This window comes from Nerophis ophidion, linkage group LG05, assembly GCF_033978795.1.
Source record: "Nerophis ophidion isolate RoL-2023_Sa linkage group LG05, RoL_Noph_v1.0, whole genome shotgun sequence".
Classification (NCBI taxonomy): Eukaryota; Metazoa; Chordata; class Actinopteri; order Syngnathiformes; family Syngnathidae; genus Nerophis; species Nerophis ophidion.
The window spans coordinates 72,602,849-72,627,892 of NC_084615.1; the positions used below are offsets into that span (position 1 = coordinate 72,602,849).

Below are 25,044 nucleotides of genomic sequence, written 5' to 3' on the forward strand. Positions count from 1 at the left end.
AGATGACAGCCAAATGGACTTTGCTGTTTTATTTCCAATAGGAAAGATGTACTCATATAGTAGTACAGTTGGCACAGTACAGTAAACTGACAGTTAATATTTAATAATTTAACCTGTGACATGTCTAACAATTTTGAACAGAAAATGTTCATGCACATTCAGATAAATTCTTCAAAATTACAATCAAAATGATTTTGGCTGGGGGGCCGGGCTGCGTATATGCACACTAATTGACTGAAAGAGCATGCACTTGGCGCGATGATGTCATGTTGTCGATGGAAAAATGCATTTTTAGACAATATGATTTGCCTGAGAGGGTAGGATACCCCGAGAGCAACAAGCGGTTTCCTTGTTGCCTTTACATTAAGAACAATAAATTAGTTTTTATTATAGGTTTGCTGGTTTCAAGAAATCTGCGTTCAAAGGACTCCGGCTTATTAGTGATTCCCAAAGCCCAAAAAAAGTCTGTGGGCTATAGAGCGTTTTCATTTCGGGCTCCAGTACTCTGGAATGCCCTCCCGGTAAAAGTTTGAGATGCCACCTCAGAAGAAGCATTTAAGTCCCACCTTAAAACTCATTTGTATACTCTAGCCTTTAAATAGACTCCCTTTTTAGACCAGTTGATCTGCCGTTTCTTTTCTTTTTCTCCTATGTCCCACTCTCCCTTGTGGAGGGAGTCCGGTCCGATCCGGTGGCCATGTACTGCTTGCCTGTGTATCGGCTGGGGACATCTCTGCGCTGCTGATCCGCCTCCGCTTGGGATGGTTTCCTGCTCGCTCCGCTGTGAACGGGACTCTCGCTGCTGTGTTGGATCCGCTTTGGACTGGACTCTCGCAACTGTGTTGGATCCATTATGGATTGAACTTTCACAGTATCATGTTAGACCCGCTCGACATCCATTGCTTTCCTCCTCTCCAAGGTTCTCATAGTCATCATTGTCACCGACGTCCCACTGGGTGTGAGTTTTCCTTGCCCTTATGTGGGCCTACCGAGGATGTCGTAGTGGTTTGTGCCGCCCTTTGAGACACTAGTGATTTAGGGCTATATAAGTAAACATTGATTGATTGATTGATAATGTTGAGCGTATATCATTATGTCAAGATAATGACACTAGCATTTACTTCATTTAAGAATATTTTTCAACATATTGAGCAAAAAGGTCTCTTTTTTTTTCTACTAATAAAAGTGCACTTGTTATTAGTGAGAATATACTTATTTTAAGGTGTTTTTGGGTTCATTGAAGTTAGCTAATTTTACTTGTTTTGGAAAGTCTTGCCAAGCCAAATGTTCTTGATCTATTGGCAGATAATTTGCTGAGTTGAAGTAAAATACCACTCATTTTTCTATTATTTTTTTCTTATTTTTGAACACTGACTTTGCAATGTAGGTAACCTTGTGTTGTCACACCACAAGACTGATGGGCCCAATGTAGCTTCGACGTCACTTGCATGCACACTTTGATTAAGTGAAAACAAAGAAAGTTGACCGGATTACATAAAAGAACAAATAAGTTGCTTATACTACAAAAATAAAATAAAAGTTGCCACACCTTAAAAAATAGCTTCTTTTTTTTTATACGTGGAAAGAAATTAAAGTAATAGAATGTAGGAGTGGATATAAATAGTGTTATATATTTGGGAGGGTTCTACACCTTCTACAGAGGCACTATAGAGAGCCTACTGACCAACTAACTGCATCTCTGTCTGGACTGGAGCCTGCAGTGCCTCAGACTGGAAAAGAGTGGTAAGGACGGCGGAAAAGATCATTAGGACTCCTCTTCCTCCTATCCAGGATATCGCAAAAAGCCGCTGCCTGACCAGAGGTCAGAAAATCTGCAAAGACTCCTCCCACCCCCACCGAGGACTGTTTTCACTGCTGGAATGACTCTTGAACGCATCACAAAAATCCCCTCAATTACCCCCAAAACTGGATTGACTTGCTGGAATGTAAAGACAATATAACATACATCCATAAACTTGGATGCATATGCATAAATCCAATATATTTATCCGTACAGTAATCTATTCTCAATTTGAGTTGGGAAATTGTGTTAGATGTAAATATAAACGGAATACAATGATTTGCAAATCATTTTCAACCCATATTCAGTGCTACAAAGACAACATATTTGATGTTCAAACTGATAAACATTTTTTTGTTTGCAAATAATCATTAACTTGATGTCCATCAGCGTGTGATCTACAGCAGCTTTATTTTTCAACTCATTTACGTAAACAACTTACGCAATGTACGTAACATGCAAGCAAATATATAAATATATTAGGGGTGGGCAAATTAATGCGTTAATTACGCGTTAACTCATCAATCTATTAATGCCGACAATTATTTTATTGCACATTTGCGTATGTTGTTTACATGCTTTTATTTTGTTAACGCCTTTTCTTAACAAGATGGCATCTCCCGGATGTACTTCGGCGTGGAGGGGCTCTTGGTAAAGATGGAACATTTGGCAAAAATACCGGACAATTCTGCAAATTTCATGGCTGGCTTACAGCGTGGTCACTCCGGGATCACTTACGACCGCCAGACAATTCTGGATGTGGATAGATCGGGCCGTTTTGGACTGAATGACGCGTGCTTGCTAGACCGGCTAGCTAGCATGGGAATACTTTGCCGGCTACATCCAGCGGCCTGTGAAGCAGCGGAGTATTTGTGTTGTCTGTCTATTTATGAATAATGCAGACGAGGAGTGTTGGCTGAGTTCTTAACGTTTGCTTTCAGAGCGTGCATATCACAACATACAAGATGCCGTCATGGCGACACAACCTATACCGGGCTACCGCGCATGCTCGTCACTCCTGTTGCATGCTGGGTAGGGTAGTTCTTTTATTCCCTGGCTCATAACATCACAATATAGTACCATGTATATGCGTTCAGTTTATCAAAGCACCAAGCAAACAATCGGAAAATTCCCATCATATCAATTCCTAGATATGGTCATAATTATTTTAAGTGCACTACGCAGAATAAACACAACATTATTAATATTGCTACTCTAGATAATTTGATCAAAAATTCCCTAAAACAGCCCACTACCTATAATATAGTTTTTTTAAACATAAAACCCTGATAAAAAAAAATATTTCTGCTGTTACCTCAGAAATTGCCTGTTCAGATGTTATGATTGTGGCTCAGAGATTTGTATGTAGATTATATTTATTTTCCATAACAAACAGGATAACTTAAATACCCTGGCAGTGGCAATAAGCTTAAATGTTTGTATTTACATTTTTTGAGTTGATTTTCATAAAATATGCTATTTAACTGCTACTGTTTAACAAGGACTGATTTAAATTGTGTTTGCACAACAAATGTTTTGGCGCTTTTGTTCATGTGGGAGAATATTCCAATAAAGGTGCACTACACACTACTTTTGAATTCATTATTGGGCTTTGCGTATACAATGCAGTTAATCGCGATTAATCGAAGAAATAGTGCGATTAACTTCGATTAAAATTTTTAATCCTTGCCCAGCCCTAAAATATATATTTCGGTCCTTCAACAATCGCTATTTCTTCGGATTTAAAAAAAGTATACAGTATTTATATAATACATAAAGCCTGTTATTTGTGCACTAAGACTAGTGATGCACCCAAAATATAGATGTCGAAAAAAAATGTATACACCAAAACCCGATTGTGTGATGAAGTATCCACTTCCGCTGGCAGGCTGTGTGTTTTGAAGTAGCTTGCCCAAAGCTGACGAAAAAGTAAATTTCGGGTCGCATTCAGGTCGTATTGCGTTTAGAGTGCAGATGACACAGATGACGTCAGTCTCCTTCAGAACAATGAGGACAAACATGGGCCTATAGTTGAGGATTTTGTCAAGTGGTGTGATGCATCATGTCTACTAAAGTTTACATACACTTGTAAAGAACATAATGTCATAGCTGTCTTGAGTTTCCACTAATTTCTACAACTTTTATTTTTTTGTGATAGAGTGGTCACTCTCTAGAGCAGTGGTTCTCAAATGGGGGTACGCGTACCCCTGGGGGTACTTGAAGGTATGCCAAGGGGTACGTGATATTATTTCTTTTTAATATTCTAAAAATAGCAACAATTGAAAAATCCTTTATAAATATATTTATTGAATAATACTTCAATAAAATATGAATGTATGTTCATAAACTGTGAAAAGGAATGCAACAATGCAATATTCAGTGTTGACAGCTAGATTTTTTTGTGGACATGTTCCATAAATATTGATGTTAAAGATTTATTTTTTAATGAAGACATTTTTAGATTTAAGTTTATGAATCCAGATGGATCGCTATTACAATCCCCAAAGAGGGGTCTTTAAGTTGATGATTACTTCTATATGTAGAAATCTATTTATAATTGAATCACTTGTTTATTTTTCAACAAGTTTTTAGTCATTTTTATATCTTTTTTTCCAAATAGTTCAAGAAAGACCACTACAAATGAGCAATATTTTGCACTTTTATACAATTTAATAAATCAGAAACTGATGACATAGTGCTGTATTTTACTTCTTTATCGCTTTTTTTTCAACCAAAAATGCTTTGCTCTGATTAGGGGGTACTTGAATTAAAAAAATGTTCACAGGGGGTACATCACTGAAAAAAGGTTGAGAACCACTGCTCTAGGACCAGAGCATCAAACTACCACCACCATGCTTGACGGTAGGTTTGGTGTTCCTGGGATTAAAAACCTCAACCTTTTCTCCTATAAACATTGCTGGGTATTGTGGTCAAAGAGCTCAATTTTTGTTTCATTTGACCACATAACTTTCCTTCAGAAGGTCTTATCTTTGTCCATGTGATGTCAAACTTCATGAATGTTTTTTGTGACCAACAAGTGAGTGCTCCGATCACTCTTTCACAAAGAAATAAGAGTTATAGAAATGATTGGAAACTCAAGACAGCCATGACATTATGTTCTTTACAAGTGTATGTAAACTTTTGATCGCGACTGTACAAGTGAACAACCTAAAAACACAAGATATGATTATTGATTTTAGAAGGCAGGCAGGAATTACTCATGAGGGAACCATTATTAGGGGCAGACTGTTAACGTTGTGCAATCCTATAAATATCCATCCATCCATCCATTTTCTGGGACCATTATTGACAATACTTAGAATTTTAAGGATAACTGTGATGCTGTATGCAAAAGAGGTCACCAGCGTCTTCACCGTCTAAGACAACCGTCATACCTTCATGTTGACAACACCATGATGCTTGTAATTGTATCAGGCTTTTATTGAATCGGTTTTATCTTTTTGTCTGGTGTCATGGTTTGGAGAACTGCCGCTGGAGGAGAGAAACAGATTATCATCAAGTGGTCGAATCGACTTATTGGTGAGCCTCAGCTGAGTTTGGAGTCCCTGTACACTCGGCTGGTACAGCGGATTGCCGAGTCAATTAGAGCAGAAATCTCCCACCCTCTTTATGGTGAGTTCCAGCTCCTCCCGTCTGGTTGGAGGCTTTGGGTCCAAAAATGCAGAACCTCTCGGTATAGGAACAGCTTTGTTCCAGCCGCAACTATTCTTTAAAACAAACTATAGCTACATTGCACATATTTATTTATTTTTATCTACTTAATAATTCATGGTAATTTTATTTAGCTACTGTCTTTTACAAACTTCTTCTTATGTGACTTTTTCTTTCTTTCGTTTCCTGGTCCAAGTCCCAGGCAGCATGTTGAGTACTTTGTCATGTTTGTCATGTTGTGATCCTTTTTGTGTTAATACCATTATTTATTGTATTTTTTAATACAATTAATGTACAATTTGTGTTCCATCGGACATCACATGGACCAAGATAAGACCTTCTGGAGGAAAGTTCTGGGGTCAGATGAAACAAAAATGGAGCTGTTTGGCCACAATGCCCAGCAATTTGTTTGGAGAACAGGTGAGTCCTTTAATCCCAGGAACACCGATCCTACTGTCAAGCATGGTGGTGGTAGTATTATGCTCTGGGCCTGTTTTGCTGCCAATAGAACTGGTGCACCACTATTCTTTAAAACAAACTATAGCTATATTGCACATATTTATTTATTTTTATCTACTTAATAATTCATGGTAATTTTATCTACCTACTGTCTTTTACAAACTTCTTCTTATGTGACTTTTTCTTTCTTTCGTTTCCTGGTCCAAGTCCCAGGCAGCCTGTTGAGTACTTTGTCATGTTTGTCATGTTGTGATCCTTTTTGTGTTAATACCATTATTTATTTTATTTTTTAATACAATTAATGTACAATTTGTGTTCCATCTGACATCACATGGACCAAGATAAGACCTTCTGGAGGAAAGTTCTGGGGTCAGATGAAACAAAAATTGAGCTGTTTGGCCACAATGCCCAGCAATATGTTTGGAGGAGAACAGGTGAGGCCTTTAATCCCAGGAACACCTAACCTACCGTCAAGCATGGTAGTGGTAGTATTATGCTCTGGGCCTGTTTTGCTGCCAATGGAACTGGTGCACCACTATTCTTTAAAACAAACTATAGCTATATTGCACATATTTATTTTATTTTTATCTACTTAATAATTCATGGTAATTTTATCTACCTACTGTCTTTTACTAACTTCTTCTTATGTGACTTTTTCTTTCTTTCGTTTCCTGGTCCAAGTCCAAGGCAGCATGTTGAGTACTTTGTCATGTTTGTCATGTTGTGATCCTTTTTGTGTTAATACCATTATTTATTTTATTTTTTAATACAATTAATGTACAATTTGTGTTTCATCTAACATCACATGGACCAAGATAAGACCTTCTGGAGGAAAGTTCTGGGGTCAAATGAAACAAAAATAGAGCTGTTTGTCCACAATACCCAGCAATATGTTTGGAGGAGAACAGGTGAGGCCTTTAATCCCAGGAAGACCAAACCTACCGTCAAGCATGGTGGTGGTAGTATTATGCTCAGGGCCTGTTTTGCTGCCAATAGAACTGGTGCACCATTCCTACAGTCAAGCATGGTGGTGGTAGTATTATGCTCTGGGCCTGTTTTGCTGCCAATAGAACTGGTGCACCATTCCTACAGTCAAGCATGATAGTGGTAGTATTATGCTCTGGGCCTGTTTTGCTGCCAATAGAACTGGTGCACCATTCCTACAGTCAAGCATGATAGTGGTAGTATTATGCTCTGGGTCTGTTTTGCTGCCAATAGAACTGGTGCACCATTCCTACAGTCAAGCATGATAGTGGTAGTATTATGCTCTGGGCCTGTTTTGCTGCCAATAGAACTGGTGCACCATTCCTACAGTCAAGCATGATGGTGGTAGTATTATGCTCTGGGCCTGTTTTGCTGCCAATAGAACTGGTGCTTTACAGAAAGTAAATGGGACAATGACAAAGGAGGAATACCTCCAAATTCTTCAGGACAACCTAAAATCATCAGCCCGCAGGTTGGGTCTTGGGCTCAGGTGTTCCAACAGGACAATGACCCAAACACACGTCAAAAGTGATAAAGGAATGGCTAAATCAGGCTAGAATTAAAGTTTTAGAATGGCCTTCCCAAAGTCCTGACTTAAACATCTGGACAATGCTGAAGAAACAAGTCCATGACAGAAAACCAACACATTTAGCTGAACTGCACCAATTTTGTCAAGAGGAGTGGTCAAAAATTCTACCAGAAGCTTGCCAGAAGCTTGTGGATGGCTACCAAAAGCGCCTTATTGCAGTGAAACTTACCAACGGACCTGTAACCAAATATTAACATTGCTGTATGTATAATTCTGACCCAGCAGATTTGGTCACATTTTCAGTAGACCCATAACAAATTCATAAAAGAACCAAACTTCATGAATATTTTTTGTGACCAACAAGAATGTGCTCCAATCAGTCTATCACAAAAAAACAAGAGTTGTAAAAACTATTGGAAACTCAAGACAGCCATGACAAACTTTGGACCATGACTGTATATGCGTATGGACATAAATGATAAATGATAAATGGGTTGTACTTGTATAGCGCTTTTCTATCTTCAATGTACTCGAAGCACTTTGACACTACTTCCACATTTACCCATTTACACACCGATGGAGGGAGCTGCCATGCAAGGCGCTAACCAGCAGCCATCAGGAGCAAGGGTGAAGTGTCTTGCTCAGGACACAACGGACGTGACAAGGTTGGTACTAGGTGGGGATTGAACCAGGGACCCTCGGGTTGCCCACGGCCACTCTCCCACTGCGCCACGCTGCCCACATGCCATTCCGTTGTATTTTCCACTGCAAAACAAATCTACCTTCGGGTACAAATAAAGTCACTTGACACTCGACTTGAGACGGAAGTCACATTTGAAAAGATCAGATTCCTATGGGATTTGGACCACCTCCTGATGTGGCCTGAATCTAATGTGAAAAGATCAGATTTGAAGCACTTTGGAGCATTTGGATTGGCAAACAAATCCGATCCATGTCACTTTAGTGCAGAACAATCAGACTCGGTGTGCAGTGCAAACAGGGCCTTAGTCTTTTCATTAACTCCATAAACTGGGTACAAGGCAGCTTTTGCCACTGCACCATCAGGGTTGAAATTCCACACTTTCTCCTTATGGAGCATCTAACAATAGCAGGAGTGACATTAATCTCTTTATGTTCATAGAGGTCAGGATTCTGCTTTTGCTACAGGGGAATGTCAAGCATCCCTGGACAGACCATTTCATTTAATTCAATTACTGAGCTAATAATAATAGATCCACCCCAGATAGCACTCTAGCTGAGCAAGATGCGATTTTTGTCCATCCTTTTGTCTTCCATCTACTAGCCGGGTTAGGTTACTTGCACTCACACAAGACATCTGCTGATGTCTTTACATGCGCGATGCGTACGTAACCTGATATCTTGATTCACGGAGGAACATAACCTCTCTTTTAAGCATGTGAGAAGTGCTACTTATACTTCAGGGATTTCTCCTGCAGTCCAAACCAATAAATCCCCTGTTTGATCCTCTGGTAGCAAAACATGCCTTGGTGGTTTGTATACATTTGGGTTCTTTCTATTCTCACTGGGCTCCTGTTCCTATCCTCGCTTCTACCTTCCACTCCGTTTTCATTCACTCTCCGGCTATCTCCGGCAGCGGGCTAATGTAGGACTGAAAATGAAGCAAGCTGCATCTCAGGCTACAAAGGATCGATATCTGTTGCTCTGTATCAGGCACGACGCTCCCTGCCTCTCAGATCCTCTCACGAGGGAGACCGGGCAGGGAAATGAAACGCCCCCCCCCCCCCCCACCCCCAACTCTTACGGCGTAAACAACAGCACATGGGACGCCGTAATTCACCTTTTTATTGCCCGTATTTACTACACAGCTTGAGCAGCAAACAATAACAAATGTAGTAGCTGGTCTGACACTGTGGTATGGCTGGCTGGGACCACGTCTCCTAAATCAGCGGGGGTCTATGAAACAAACGCAGGGTCTTCATAAAAGATAATGAGATATGTGAACAAAGTGGGATGATACATCACTTCAAGACTGTGCGGACTAATCGATTCTGAAAAAAGCTGTGGACGTCTGATTGCGGAAATCCCAGAAGACAGCTGCAGGCCAAAACAAATATGAGAGGATGCAAACAAATTCAGAAGGAAGCCGCAGGAAAGCCGAGCGCCACAGGACAAGCGGGGTTGAGGGGGGGATTGCCTGGGAGTTACCTGGACAGGTGGCCACGCAGGCACTTTTCTGGACGTTTTGCCCCTCGCAGGACGTGCCTCCGTTCAATGGCGTGGGGTTGGTGCAGCTCCGACTCCTCTTCTGCCAGCCTCGCCCGCACACGGCGCTGCAGGACGACCAGGTGGTCCACATGGACCAGCCGCCGTTGACTGCCGGACCAGCGCCAAGGGGTGTAGGGGAAGGATGGTGAGGTTGGGTTACGGGGAGAGGAAAGAAGGTCGGGAGGGAGGATGGGATGAGGGGGACAGAGCAGCCAGGATTACCCGACATGCACTAAGGACAAGAATTGTGTGTTCCAAGAATAATCGTGAGTGCTGTTGCGGTTCTAATGGAAGTGCAAAGAGAGATGGGGAGCGGGGGGCGGGCTGCTTCCTGCAATTGAGCTGGAATTACAGGCACCTAAAGTGCAAAGACGAAGACTACATCAAAGGTGACCATATTTAGATGTAGCCTGGTGGAGCACATATTACCTAACCTGACTCTCGCCAGATCCTTGTAGTCGGCTGAGCTCCACACAAGGATCTGGTACTTCTCAATAGTAGATGTATTTCAAAAAGCAGAGCCTTGTAAAAGAATCATTGTATATGATTGGACAAACGTGCTACTCACATCGAAATCAACCCGGGACGCCAATGAGAGCGACCCTGGGAAATCCAAAACAGAACAGCCGACATAACGGCAGAGCGAAGACTTAGAGAACTTTTACTGAAACAACGCAGCAATGTCAGTAGACGTCTTTTGTGCAAAGAAAAGATGCAGAATCAATGTCAGAACTCGACTCCTTGCTGCGTGCTGCCATTGCTATTTGAATCAAACAACATCTTAAAGGAGTTTGCAATTAACCTGACTCTCGTCAGACCCTTGTAGTTAACTGAGCTCCACACATGGATCTGGGAGCTGGAGGGCAGTGTGAACTCCTTCTAGATAGCAAAAAATAATGAACCAATCAGGATCACCGGGTGGGATTTCATTGATGTGACAAAGCGCCGAAGCGACTGTTTGATTCGTGTCGTGTGCGGACATTGATTCTGTTATTGCAACTGTTTGGTCGAATCTATCGAATATTAATTCTTTAAAAGATGAACAGAGAACGGTTTTGAAGGCATTTTTTGGTGGCAAGATGTTTTGGCTCTTCTTTGGAATTCTCAGCGTCACGGGTTGATTTCGATGTGAGTGGTTCAAGTAGCACGTCATTCAAGATAACGGACAAGTGGTTTATCCAATCACATACAATTATTTTTTTTAGAAGGCCCCGCCTTCTGAAATACATCTAATGAGAACTCTCAGATCCTTGAGCGGAGCTCAGCGACTACAAGGATCTGGCGAGAGTCAGGTTAATTTGCAATGCCCTCAAGCCCAAATCCTTGTGTGGAGCTCAACGAACTACAAGGGGGTCTGGAGAGAGTCCGGTTACACGTTACCTGGTCTTGAAACGATACAAAGACTTAATGCACAGCTGAAAAGCTCACAGGCCAAGGAAGCATCGAGAAATGTTGTGAACATCAATAACATAGTGCAAGTACTTCGGATTGTGCCCGTCACACATTGTTTCTCCCATTACATGTCACTCATGGCGGCATGTTCATTGTCGACAGCAGCTTTGTCGTTTTTACCTCAACAGTTCCAAAACAATTCCAAAAGGCGGCACAATCAACTTGGGAGTTATTGCAGCTGTTCTTGATGAACCGGTGGCCGTGTTCTGAACCTCCACCCGTCGTTAGCACATCACCGCACGTAATTACATCAAACGACGCTGATTTGATTCGAATTTGCATCTAACAGTGCTTGCTTCATCTTACATGATGCAGTGATTCCTGATTTATTGAATTGAACAGCAGTCGCCGTTTCTCCGGGCAACCCACCCCCCAACATTCACATCCCCAATTCCCCCCCCTCCGCCTTACGCTTGTGTGCGCTTGTCGTGACTGAATCATTTCCTTGCCCTCTCTCTGCGATTGATTGCCCGCCACAGCGAGGTAAATTGCCAGGCAACACGAGCCCTGATTACCTCTTAGCACAGAATGCTGCCTCACCAGCCAGGCCTTGATAAAACGCATTTCTGGCCCCCTGTTGAACCCTTTGAAAAGTGGCCGTTATTATGACCCACTGCAGCTAGCGAGATCAGCGAGCATGGTGGACGCACACTTTATTCCTTCCGCTCCGGTGATGCACGGGAGTTGAGCGGCAGAAATGAATAAGACTGCGTCTGCTGTGATTGAAACTTGTTCAAGAGGCAACCTGCGATTCATTTGTCATCTCTTCAAGCACGTTGCACGTCGGGAAGTAATACACGTGCCAGCGCTAATGCAATTTTTTCAAAATTCCTCTGGTATTTTAGTGGGAAATATGGTTGGAAAATGCAACACGCGGGTAAACGCTCAGACTTTCTGTGGCACCTGGTCTTTGAAGCCTTCTATTGATAAAGTGTTAAACGTAGGGCTATGAAACTTAACACGTTAACTAACACATATGAATAATCACAAAACATTATCACATTAATCATGTGTAAACAAACAGATTAATCACCCAAATCCATGCTTCCTTATCTTATTCGCGGATAGGGAGCGCGGGTTGTTATACGGTCAGTGATTAGGAAAAAAAAAAACTGTTACTAAATTTGGAGCAAATGCAAAATACTTAAACAAAATTGCCTATATGTGAAAATATCGGGATCTTTTTTCTAGTTGATTTACTGTGATTATTTCCCATCAAAATTAACGTGTGATTAAGTGTATTTAAGGGCTTCACGGTGGCAGAGGGGTTAGTGCGTCTGCCTCACAATACAAAGGTCCTGCAGTCCTGGGTTCAATCCCAGGCCCGGGATCTTTCTGTGTGGAGTTTGCATGTTCTCCCCGTGAATGCGTGGGTTCCCTCCGGGTACTCCGGCTTCCTCCCACTTCCAAAGACATGCACCTGGGGATAGGTTGATTGGCAACACTAAATTGGCCCTAGTGTGTGAATGTGAGTGTGAATGTTGTCTGTCTATCTGTGTTGGCCCTGTGATGAGGTGGCGACTTGTCCAGGGTGTACCCCGCCTTTCGCCCGATTGTAGCTGAGATAGGCGCCAGCGCCCCCCGCGACCGCAAAAGGGAATAAGCAGTAGAAAATGGATGGATGGATAAGTGTAATTAGGGCTGCAGAGAAAGTTCATGTTTTTAAAAGCAGGCTTAAGACCCACCTTTTTGAGTTGGCTTTTACCTGATATTAAATATTTGTGTTTTATTTTTTATCCAGTTAGTTATGCAAGATTTTATTTAATTACAGTATATTTATTTACCATTTATTTAATGTGTGTATATATATATATACATATATATATATATATATATGTAGGTGTGGGAAAAATCACAAGACTACTTCATCTCTACAGAACTGTTTCATGAGGGGTTCCCTCAATCATCAGGAGATTTTAATGGAAGCATTCACATACAATGGTTTATATAGGGCACAGAGTGGGTGGGTACAGGCAGGCGTGGGGTGTGGTGATTGGCTCATGTGTTACCTAGGAGGTGTTTCCGTCTGTGGCGGCATGTTGAAATGATTTCACTGCGCTTGTTGAGGGATGACAGGTCTGGATGATGTATAATAAACAGTTTCTCTTTCAAGCTTAGGTTGCATCTTTTATTACCACTGTTGTAAGGTGTGCTGGATGCAAGAATTTGCCATGTTATTGGATATTCAACATTATTGTCTTTGAGGTTACAAATGTATATATATATATATATATATATATATATATATATATATATCGCTAGCACCAATTCCCCCCCTTTGTGCGTCGGTTTAGATGGGCGGGGTTGGGGAGGCGGATGTAGCCAGGAATAGTTAGGGCTGCATGGGATTCTGGGTATTTTTTTTGTTTTGTTTATGTTGTGTTACTGTGAGGATGTTCTCCCGAAATGTGTTTGTCATTCTTGTTTGGTGTGGGTTCACAGTGTGGCGCATATTAGTAAGAGTGTTAAAGTTGTTTATATCACAACATTCGGTGTAACCTGTATGGCTGTTGACCAAGTATGCCTTGCAATCTTGTACGTGTAAAGACAGAAGCAGTGGAATGCATGCTTCCGGTCAGCACGTAGATAGCATGGTGTAAAAGCGGGAGCGATGACATGTTGTAGAGGACGTTAAAAGTATAGCCATCATGGCACACCCTCAGTATTGCAGTACGGGTGAAAATCGGAGAATGTTAGCCCCGGGTTAATTCCGGGAGAGGCACCAGAAACCGGAAACCTCCCGAAATAATCCGGGGGGTCGGCGATTATGCAGCTGAACCACATTAGAGTGGCCAAAGAGCTGCATGCGGCTCCGGAGCCGCGGGTTGCCGACCCCTGCTCTAGACCTAGACGGTGAGTCTGCAACATACATGGCGGGCAATAACTAATGGTCTGCTTTGCCAGTCCAAAATAAGTCATCGTTTTCTGTAGTCTTCCCTTGGCAGCCAGGTAATACAAAGCACACACTACCTTTTTTTTTAGTATCACACGACTAAACTTGAGGTGCACCATCAAGCATGGAGTGATAGTTTAATAACTTATAAACGCATGCTTACCTTAGCTAAAACTAATTATTACTCAAATCTCATCCGCATTAATAAAAACGATCCAAAATTTTTGTTTAGTACAGTAGCATCGCTAACCCAACAAGGGACTCCTTCCAGTAGCTCCACCCATTCGGCAGATGACTTTATGAAGTTCTTTAATAAGAAAATTGAACTTATTAGAAAGGAGATTAAAGACAATGCGTCCCAGCTACAACGGGGTTATAGTAACACAGATACGATTGTATATACAGCGGATACTGCAAATATCCAAAATAGTTTCTCTCGTTTTGATGAAATAACATTAGAAGGATTGTTACAACGTGTAAATGGAATAAAACAAACAACATGTTTACTTGACCCACTTCCTGGGAAACTTATCAAGGAGCTTTTTGTATTATTAGGTCCATCAGTGCTAAATATTATAAACTTATCACTTTCCTCGGGCACTGTTCCCGTTGCATTCAAAAAAGCGGTTATTCATCCTCTCCTTAAAAGACCTAACCTCGATCCAGACCTCATGGTAAACTACCGACCGGTGTCTCACCTTCCCTTTATTTCGAAAATCCTCGAAAAAATTGTTGCAGAGCAGCTAAATGAGCACTTAGCGTTTAACAATCTATGTGAAACCTTTCAATCCGGTTTCAGGGCAAATCACTCGACTGAGACAGCCCTCGCAAAACTGACTAATGATCTATTGCTAACGATGGACTCTGATGCGTCATCTATGTTGCTGCTCCTCGATCTTAGCGCTGCTTTCGATACCGTCGATCATAATATTTTATTAGAGCGTATCAAAATACGAATTGGTATTTCAGACTCAGCCCTGTCATGGTTTAACTCTTATCTTACTGATAGGATGCAGTGCGTCTCCTATAACAGTGTGACCTCGGACTATGTTAAGGTAACATGTGGAGTTCCCCAGGGTTCGGTCCTTGGCCCTGTACTCTTCAGCATCTACATGCTGCCGCTAGGTGACGTCATACGCAAATACGGTATTAGCTTTCACTGTTATGCTGATGACACCCAACTTTACATGCCCCTAAAGCTGACCAACACGCCGGACTGTAGTCAGTTGGAAGCGTGTCTTAATGAAATTAAACAATGGATGTCCGCTAACTTTTTGCAACTTAATGCCAAAAAAACGGAAATGCTGATTATCGGTCCTGCTAGACACCGACCTCTATTTAATAATACAACTTTAACATTTGACAACCAAATAATAAAACAAGGTGACTCTGTAAAAAATCTGGGTATTATCTTCGACCCAACTCTCTCCTTTGAGGCACACATTAAAAGCGTTACTAAAACGGCCTTCTTTCATCTCCGTAATATCGCTAAAATTCGCTCCATTTTGTCCACTAAAGACGCCGAGATCATTATCCATGCGTTTGTTACGTCTCGTCTCGATTACTGTAACGTATTATTTTCGGGTCTCCCAATGTCTAGCATTAAAAGATTACAGTTGGTACAAAATGCGGCTGCTAGACTTTTGACAAGAACAAGAAAGTTTGATCATATTACGCCTGTACTGGCTCACCTGCACTGGCTTCCTGTGCACTTAAGATGTGACTTTAAGGTTTTACTACTTACGTATAAAATACTACACGGTCTAGCTCCAGCCTATCTTGCCGATTGTATTGTACCGTATGTCCCGGCAAGAAATCTGCGTTCAAAAGACTCCGGCTTATTAGTGATTCCTAGAGCTCAAAAAAAGTCTGCGGGCTATAGAGCGTTTTCCGTTCGGGCTCCAGTACTCTGGAATGCCCTCCCGGTAACAGTTCGAGATGCTACCTCAGTAGAAGCATTTAAGTCTCATCTTAAAACTCATCTGTATACTCTAGCCTTTAAATAGACCTCCTTTTTAGACCAGTTGATCTGCCGCTTCTTTTCTTTCTCCTATGTCCCCCCCTCCCTTGTGGAGGGGGTCCGGTCCGATGACCATGGATGAAGTACTGGCTGTCCAGAGTCGAGACCCAGGATGGACCGCTCGTCGGGACCCAGGATGGACCGCTCGCCTGTATCGGTTGGGGACATCTCTACGCTGCTGATCCGCTCGAGATGGTTTCCTGTGGACGGGACTCTCGCTGCTGTCTTGGAGCCACTGTGGATTGAACTTTCGCAGTATCATGTTGGACCCGCTCGACATCCATTGCTTTCGGTCCCCTAGAGGGGGGGGGTTGCCCACATCTGAGGTCCTCTCCAAGGTTTCTCATAGTCAGCATTGTCGCTGGCGTCCCACTGAATGTGAATTCTCCCTGCCCACTGGGTGTGAGTTTTCCTTGCCCTTTTGTGGGTTCTTCCGAGGATGTTGTAGTCGTAATGATTTGTGCAGTCCTTTGAGACATTTGTGATTTGGGGCTATATAAATAAACATTGATTGATTGATTGATTGATTGACATCCACAGAAGCCCACATTCTCTTTGCCCTTCCCACGACAAATGGACAAAGTTTTTCGATAAGTAGAATCACAGCTGACCTGGACATTGGAAAGTTCACTTGCCGTCTGAGAAGTGTTGTATCCATAATAGCTGCAATCGCGCACTTTCTTCTCTTAAGGTATTCATGTGTGATTTCCACAAGTGTCTGTGCAGACGGACATAGAGACACGGGCATGTCTGGATGACTCGCCTCCATATTTACAGTAGTTAGCTTCGAGTTACAAAACCGCTTTATTATGAAACTGGCTGTGGCGCATTCTTTCTGAGGTGACTTCCTGTGTGGGGCGCGGTCTTTCTGGCGTCACTTCCTCTCCGAACTCAGTTTGTAAACAACCAATGAATTCGTACAAAGCTAAGAGCCGAAGATTCAAGAAATACCCGTGTAAAAAAATGATCCAAGGAGGGGAATCTTAAACGATGAATTAGTGTTAGGCTAAATAAGTATTCATTTAAAGGGGAACATTATCACCAGACCTATGTAAGCGTCAATACTTGATGTTGCAGAAAAAAAGACCATATATTTTTTTAACCGATTTCCAAACTCTAAATGGGTGAATTTTGGCGAATTAAACGCCTTTCTATTATTCGCTCTCAGAGCAAAGACGTCAAAACGTGACGTCACCTAGGCAGTCAGTCCGCCATTTTCTCAAACACATTACAAACATCGAGTCTAATCAGCTCTGTTTTTTCGACTGTTTTCCGTACCTTGGAGACATCATGCCTCGTCGGTGTGTTGTCGGAGGGTGTAACAACACGATCAGGGACGGATTCAAGTTGACTTACGTGGAGTGCGCTTCGATTAGCACGGCATGCTAATCGATGCTAACATGCTATTTAGGCTAGCTGTATGCATATTTGTAGCTATATTTGCATCCAGCTTTTCTCTCCACCCACATTTAATGCCAAACTAACACTTACCAATCGACGGGTTTAAGTTGCTCCAGTGTCACAAGATGCGAAAGTCCCAATCGTTTGGTCTGCACATTTTACCGCCGATGCTAAGGCAGATATGGCACAGAGATGTATGGACATTCTGCGACACTCAATCGTTGGTTAGAAGGGATCGCCGAGAAGCGTCAATAGCTATTCGCTCAATTGCTTCAGTTTCTTCTTTAATTTCGTTTTCGCTATCCGCCTCCATACTCCAACCATCCAATCAATACATGCGTAATCTGTTGAATCGCTTAAGCCGCTGAAATCCGAGTCTGAACCCGAGCTAATGTCGCCATATATTGCTGTGTTATCCGCCATGTTAGCATCACTAAATGACGTCACAGGAAAATGGACGATGGATTTGAAGATAGCGAAAATCAGGCACTTTAAAGCCTTTTTTCGGGATATTCCATGATGGGTAAAATTTTGAAAAATTTTTCGAAAAATAAAATAAGCCACTGGGAGCTGATTTTTATTGGTTTTAACCCTTCTGAAATTGTAATAATGTTCCCCTTTAAGGTGTTATCCGGCTGAGTGTAGACATAGTCTTAGGTTTTGGTGACCAATTATCTGTGCTTTTCTCATTGATGAGTGGTGCAAAATAAACTGTTGGGGTGGGCCCCCAGAAGGCAGAGACATGGGTGACGTGCAGGAAAAAGTGTCTTTCGTCATGCTCACACGCAGCAATTCTACACGTGAACAGAACACAGAGCACATAAATAAAGCCCAGGAAACAAAAAGAATACATCTAACATTCACAAAGGAATGTTGCGAGTGCCAGAACTTTGATGAAATATGTTTGTGTGGCTCGTCCTCCCCTCCTCCCTCTCTGCCCATGGCGGTGTACAAAAAAAGGTAAATGTAAGACTAAGTGTTCAATTATCTTTTTCAATCATCATTTTATATTTTATTTATATTTCAAAATATAGCAATTCTTTATGTATCACAGTTTATGTTATCACCTTTGGTTGTCTGGAATGGATTCATTGAATTTACATGACTTTTAAAGAAAACGTTGCTTTGGTTTTTGTAAGATTCTGTCTTTGCTGGAACTTTTTAAGACAGATTACTCTTAATGTACTCCTAACATTTTCACCATTTGTTTAGCTGTAATCAACTACTATACATTTTGATTTGCAAATATCCATTGCAAGGATTCTATTGTCATTTTAAATGTGCACTCAAGTTGATCCAACAGCCTTTAAATGTACTTAGCTTGCTGGCACAAAAAGACAGCGGAGCAGCAGTGTTAAATGGTCATTGATATTCAAGTCTCAACAACCTGAAAATGAGAACAGCATAACATATTCAATTTTTGAGAGGAGAATTCCCTCAGATGCCAGGATCTCACAAGGGGAGAGACTACAAACAAGGAACCTGCTGCTTCTTGCATGCATTTACAGAAATAAACTCATGGTGATTGGCTCATGTTGTAGAAGTTAGATCATTTTGAAATATTTCTAAAGCAGAACAAAGGCTACAACTTAAAGGCTAGGGCCTACTGTATTTGCAGGACATGGTGTATTTAACCACTTTCTTTTCGCACCATGTTCTCTCGTGTTTGTTGCCAGCTTTGACAATTATATTCAAATTTGTGTTTCTGTACATGCAGGTGTGCCATGTTAAATCCATCACAACCTCTGTATATTGTTAATACCGTATTTCCTTGAATTCCTTAATTTAAAACCTCTTCTCACTCCTGCGCTTACCAAAGGCATGCGGTAAAAGTAAGCATGCGCTAATATTTTTAAAACCTCTTCTCACTCCGGCACTTACCAAAGGCATGCAGTAAAAATTTGAGTGTGATGTAAGCTTGGACCTTAAATCCTACTCAATAGCTCTAAATCTTCTTCCCTTTATGCGATTTTAAATTACCAGTATTGAAATCAGCCTCCTCCATTTTGAAAATGATGACAGGCGAAGTGTCACTTGTGACGTCACGAGTTTGACCCGTCGGTAATACTAAGCATGCGCTAATTATTTTGCGAAGCGAGTTTGACCCGGCAGTAATTCGAGGCAGGCGCACACTATATGCCTTGCGGCAATTCAAGGAAATACGGTAACTGCAATAATAGGTCCCGTCGACATGAACAAAATACCTTCGAAAGGTTCAAAAAGACACACACATTATATATATATATATGTATATATATATATATATATATATATATATATATATATATATATATATATATATATATATATGTGTGTGTATGCAAGTATTCAGGTATGTACTCACAGGACACAACATAATGTACACTTGCACAATCTAATAAGATGCAATACTTAAGCGGCATTAACATTTGAGATTGAAACTGTCAGATGTTTTGACAGTAATTCAATGTTTATTGCTCTAAATTAGTTCCCGGCCTGACTGTGGTAGTATACTAGACCAGTATTTTACCGTAAAATATCAAATAATATTATTTGCTCATTCACGTAAGAGACTAGACGTATAAGATTTCATGGGATTTAGCGATTAGGAGTGACAGATTGTTTGGTAAACGTATAGCATGTTCTATATGTTATAGTTATTTGAATGACTCTTACCATAATATGTTACGTTAACATACCAGGTACCTTCTCAGTTGGTTATTTATGCCTCATATAACGTGCACTTATTCAGCCTGTTGTTCAAATATTCTTTATTTATTTTAAATAGCCTTTCAAATGTCTATTCTTGGTGTTGGGTTTTATCAAACAAATTTCCCCAAAAAATGCGACTTATACTCCAGTGCGACTTATATATGTTTTTTTCCTTCTTTATTATGCATTTTTGGCAGGTGCGACTTATACTCCGGAGCGACTTATACTCTGAAAAATACGGTATATTTTGCGTTGAAAAAAATCCGGAGGCACACCAGCAGCAGAAATCATTAAAAAACGAAACTCAGTTGACGGTAAAAAGTCGTTGGATATGACTAAACCATAACCAAGCATGCATCAATATAGCTCTTGTCTCAAAGTAGGTGTCCTGTCATGACCTGTCACATCACATGTGACTTATTTTGAGTTGTTTGCTGTTTTCTTATGTGCAGTGTTTTAGTTATTGTCCTTTTTTGGTGGCTTTATCTCTTTGTTTGGTATTTTCCTGTAGCAGTTTCATGTCTTCACTTGAGTGATATTTCCCGCATCTACTTTGTTTAAGCAATCAAGAATATTTAAGTTTTTTTTTTATCTTTCTTTGTGGGCACGTTGTTGATTGTCATGTCATGGACGCAGTCTTTGCTCCGCAGTAAGTCTTTGCTGTTGTCCAGCATTTGGTTTTTGTTTACTTTCTAGCCAGTCCAGTTTTGGTTCGTTCTGCTTAGCCTTCCCTCAGCTTCAATGCCTTTTCTTAGGGGCACTTACCTTTAGTTTATTTTTGGTTTAAGCATCAGATATTTTTTTACCTGCACGCTGCTTCATGCTGTTTCCGACATCTACAGAGCAATTAGCTACCGGCTGCCACCTACTGATATGGAAGAGTATCACACGGTTAGACAACACCGAAACTCAACAACACATCATTTGCAGACTATTATTACTGGTTTGCGAAAAATATTTTTTAACCCAAATAGGTGAATTTAGATCATCTCCCATGCAATATCAGACTGTATCTCACGGGACACTAGTGTGCCGCGCCACAGTGGTTGAAAAACACTGCACTGAACAATTGTTATAGATCCAATAATTTCATAGCGAGTATAAAAAAACTTGTCTTTGTGTGTCGACCTTCTTAATACGATTTTTAACATTATGAGAGCTCTTTAGACATGAAATAACACCCAGATTGTCACTTTTATACCTATCCTTTTATTTCCTGGCTGAGCCAATAAGTGGCCTGGATTGGTTTGGTCTCATCAAATGATAAACAAATGGGTTGTACTTGTATAGCGCTTTTCTACCTTCAAGGTACTCAAAGCGCTTTGACACTACTTCCACATTTACCCATTCACACACACATTCACACACTGATGGAGGGAGCTGCAGTACTATGATAGTTGTTGTATTTTTAGTTTATTTATCCCTTTTTATGCATAAAAATGCTCAATTTAGGCCAAATTACATAGATCTTTAAAGTCTGATGTGGTGAGGGACAACTGTATATGAAAATATGTTTGTTACTGAGTTACTGACGATGTGCAGTGTTTTCCAAAGATTTGTTTATTTGTGGCAGGCTGACACAATCCTTAACACGGTTTGTTCGAACCTGGTCTGCCAGAGAATAAGAAGATGTTGCAGGAGGGATCAAAGATGCCAACTTAGCAACTTTGTAGCAATACTTATTGAGTATTCAGACCTTTCTAGATGAAATGGATGCATAATAAAACCCCGTACAGTCCAAGTGAAGAATATAAGGGTAAATCTCCAAGTAACAGTAAACGACAGGAAGTGTTTCTTGCATCATGCAATTAATCAAATACAAGCGGGCACAAAAGGCACAGTATTCATTGCGGGAGCAGAGATTCAGACATGCAGGGCACCTCCACGAGCATTACCCTCGAGGTGAAAAGGTAGGAGAGGAAGCATGCAGAACAACTCCATAAGCATGCAGCCCAGCCTTTGAAAAGCAGTAATCATGGTGAACAATATTGCTAAGAAGACAATCAGCCGTGGTTTGCTCGCGCTTTGCCTTCCTGATATATAAATTAGGCGTGATCCAAGAGAAACCATTGGCGGAATCTGGCTTATTCTTTTATTGGCCTGTGGAAGATTGTAGAAATAAAATAAAAAGCAACACAAAACTAAAAACAGAGCATTGTTTGTACTAAAAACTAAATATGTTGGGCCAATAGTGCAAAATATGAAATGACCTCACTTTGACGTGCAATGCAAACAAATTCCGGTTCTGTAGGAAACACTGCAGTGGAATAAAGTTATTTAAACTTTACTCTGGTACACGTCATCAGATTAGACAGGTTTACCTCATGTTGTAATATTAGTGTTTGGATACAAATGTACAGTTTTAATATATTGGAATGCCATCAATAGGAAAGTGGCCACTGTGTCACGGATACAAAGGATTCTGGGTATTTGTTGTGTTGTGTTACTGTGAGGATGTTCTCCCGAAATGTGTTTGTCAATCTTGTTTGGTGTGGCTTCACAGCGTGGCGCATATTAGTAAGTGTTAAAGTTGTTTATATCACAACCATCAGGGTACTCTGTATCACCCAGTATGCCTTTCAATCTTGTACGTGTGATTGCGGAAGCTGCACACAACATGTTGCCGGACTAACAATTGGTTCGTACATGTTGTTGAAGGTGTCAAAGGCAATGGCTTCACAGCACGCCCATATTCTTGTCATCATGGATAATCACGAGAACGTTAGCGGCTCCAATTGTCTTCATTACTCTGTGAAACAGGTTTAAATAGCTCTGTGAGTGGTAAAGGCGGCCGACCTCTGATGTATTTCAGCGGGCGGTTGGCGGGCGGGTACGGTTCCGATAAAATGTTGGTCCGGGTGGACGGCGGGTGAATGACGACTTTGGTGATGCGGTTGCGGATGATTTAATTGCCTATCCGCGCATCTCTAGTTTCCTCAGTTCCCAAACGTTTATTGGGTGTTGTTAAAAGAAAAGGTGATGTAACACAGTAGTGAACATGCCCTTTCCCAACTACTTTGGCACATGTTGCAGCCATGAAATTCTAAGTCAACTATTATTTGCAAAAAAAAATAAAGTTTATAAGTTTGAACATCAAATATATTGTATTTGTAGTGCATTCAACTGATTATGGGTAGAAAAGGATATGCAAATCATTGTATTCCGTTTATATTTACATCAAACTCAATTTCCCAACTCATATGGAAACGGGGTTTGTATGTAATACTGCAATTTGTTATTATTCCTACTGAACTATACCTTCCAAACATTTGTAAAGTACAAAGAACGGGATATTAAACAGATGTATTAGAATATAAATGTTGAAAAACACTCCACCTACCGTAGATTAGGACCGTGGCAGAGTTGCTTTTGCGGCGTGCGACAATATTCTTGGCCACACAAGTGTAGTTGCCCGTGTCGGCCAGCCGCGCCTCCTTGATGACGAGATTATTGTCGGCGGTGATGAAAAAATTGGGGTCGGTCTGCGGGTCGATGACGTCTTCGTTCCTCTGCCACTCCACCTGAAAGGGTTTGATTGGTCAAAAGTGCAACTGATCCCACGCACACTCACACACACACTGACCGCCACAGAAACTTTTAAATGGGAAAGACGGGAGGTGAATCTACCTTGACATCGTCCAAAAAAAGTAATTTGGTAATAATATATTGATGCACCTGATTGATGGAAGTACTCTGGTTTTGTAACAATCCTGGAAGGACACTGCTCTGTGGGAGAACGCGGTGACATTTTGTTTGTCTTTTAGGACGGGCCAAAACTGATTTCTTTGCCATTTTTTTGGCGCACTGTGAGACTACCTTCCCTGTTTCCAAGCTCTCACTTGACCTTCTGCCTTCTTCAGGCTGCTGCTGCATTGTTGTTGGCATTATTGCCCCATGTGATGCATATAATTGGGCTTTCTTTTTCGTCCGTGCGCTCCTTATTTTCTCCTGTAGTGACTTCTGCTCAGATGCTCGTTCTTGCCGAGCTGTGGGCTGGCACTTTCCTTCCTGTTTCTCCGCAACCTGTCCCTGTGCTGTCCAACTGTGATTGACTAGTTGGCTGCTTGCGGTCCCTGGGCTGTCTGAGTGTCTGGCCCAACCCATGCTGTTTGTGTCATTAGTGCTCCTGATGTCCATACAACCGTATTTCTATAGACAGTAAAGGTTCTTTACACAATGAGTGCGTTTGTGAAAGTTTTAAAATGTGAGGACTAAGCAATCATTACCATATCTAGCGTTTGTTACTGCACTATAGCAGTGGGAAGCTTTAAAGGGGAACATTATCACAATTTCAAAAGGGTTAAAAACAATAAAAATCAGTTCCCAGTGGCTTGTTGTATTTTTTGAAGTTTTTTTCAAAATTTTACCGGTCCCGGAATATCCCTAAATAAAGCTTTAAAGTGCCTTATATTCGCTATCTTCGAAACCACTGTCCATTTCCCTGTGACGTCATACAGCGCTGCCAATACAAACAACATAGCGGTTACCACAGCAAGATATAGCGACATTAGCTCGGATTCAGACTCGGATTTCAGCGGCTTAAGCGATTCAACAGATTACGCATGTATTGAAACAGATGGTCGGAGTATGGAGGCAGATAGGGAAAAAGAAATGGAAGAAGAAATTGAAGCTATTGAGCGAATAGCTATTGACGGTATTCGGCCATAGCTTGGGTGTACCTAATGAAGTGGCCCATAGCATGGCTGCCTTATTAGCATCGCCGGTAAAATGTGCGGACCAAACGATCAGGACTTTCGCATCTTGTGACACTGGAGCAACTTAAATCTGTCGATTGGTAAGTGTTTGTTTCGCATTAAATGTGGGTATCTAGTTTCAAATGTACATACAGCTAGCGTAAATAGCATGTTAGCATCGATTAGCGTAGCATTTTAGCA

General features: G+C 41.2%; 1 protein-coding gene across 4 annotated transcripts in view; it reads right to left on the bottom strand.

The window, feature by feature from the left end:
* The window catches only part of unc5a (unc-5 netrin receptor A), a 618,101-nt gene that overhangs the window by 168,779 nt on the left and 424,278 nt on the right, over positions 1 to 25,044 (bottom strand). For 3 of the 4 annotated variants that reach the window (XR_009806956.1, XM_061901966.1, XM_061901968.1), the window contains 2 exons: positions 23,490 to 23,670; positions 9,633 to 9,800 (listed from right to left, as the gene is read on the bottom strand). Coding sequence is in view for 3 of the 4 variants with exons in the window: in XM_061901966.1 (XP_061757950.1) it covers positions 9,633 to 9,800; positions 23,490 to 23,670 (349 nt within the window). In the remaining variant the exon portion in view is untranslated. The remainder of the gene's footprint in view (positions 1 to 9,632; positions 9,801 to 23,489; positions 23,671 to 25,044) is intronic. The other variant, XM_061901967.1, reaches the window with a different exon arrangement.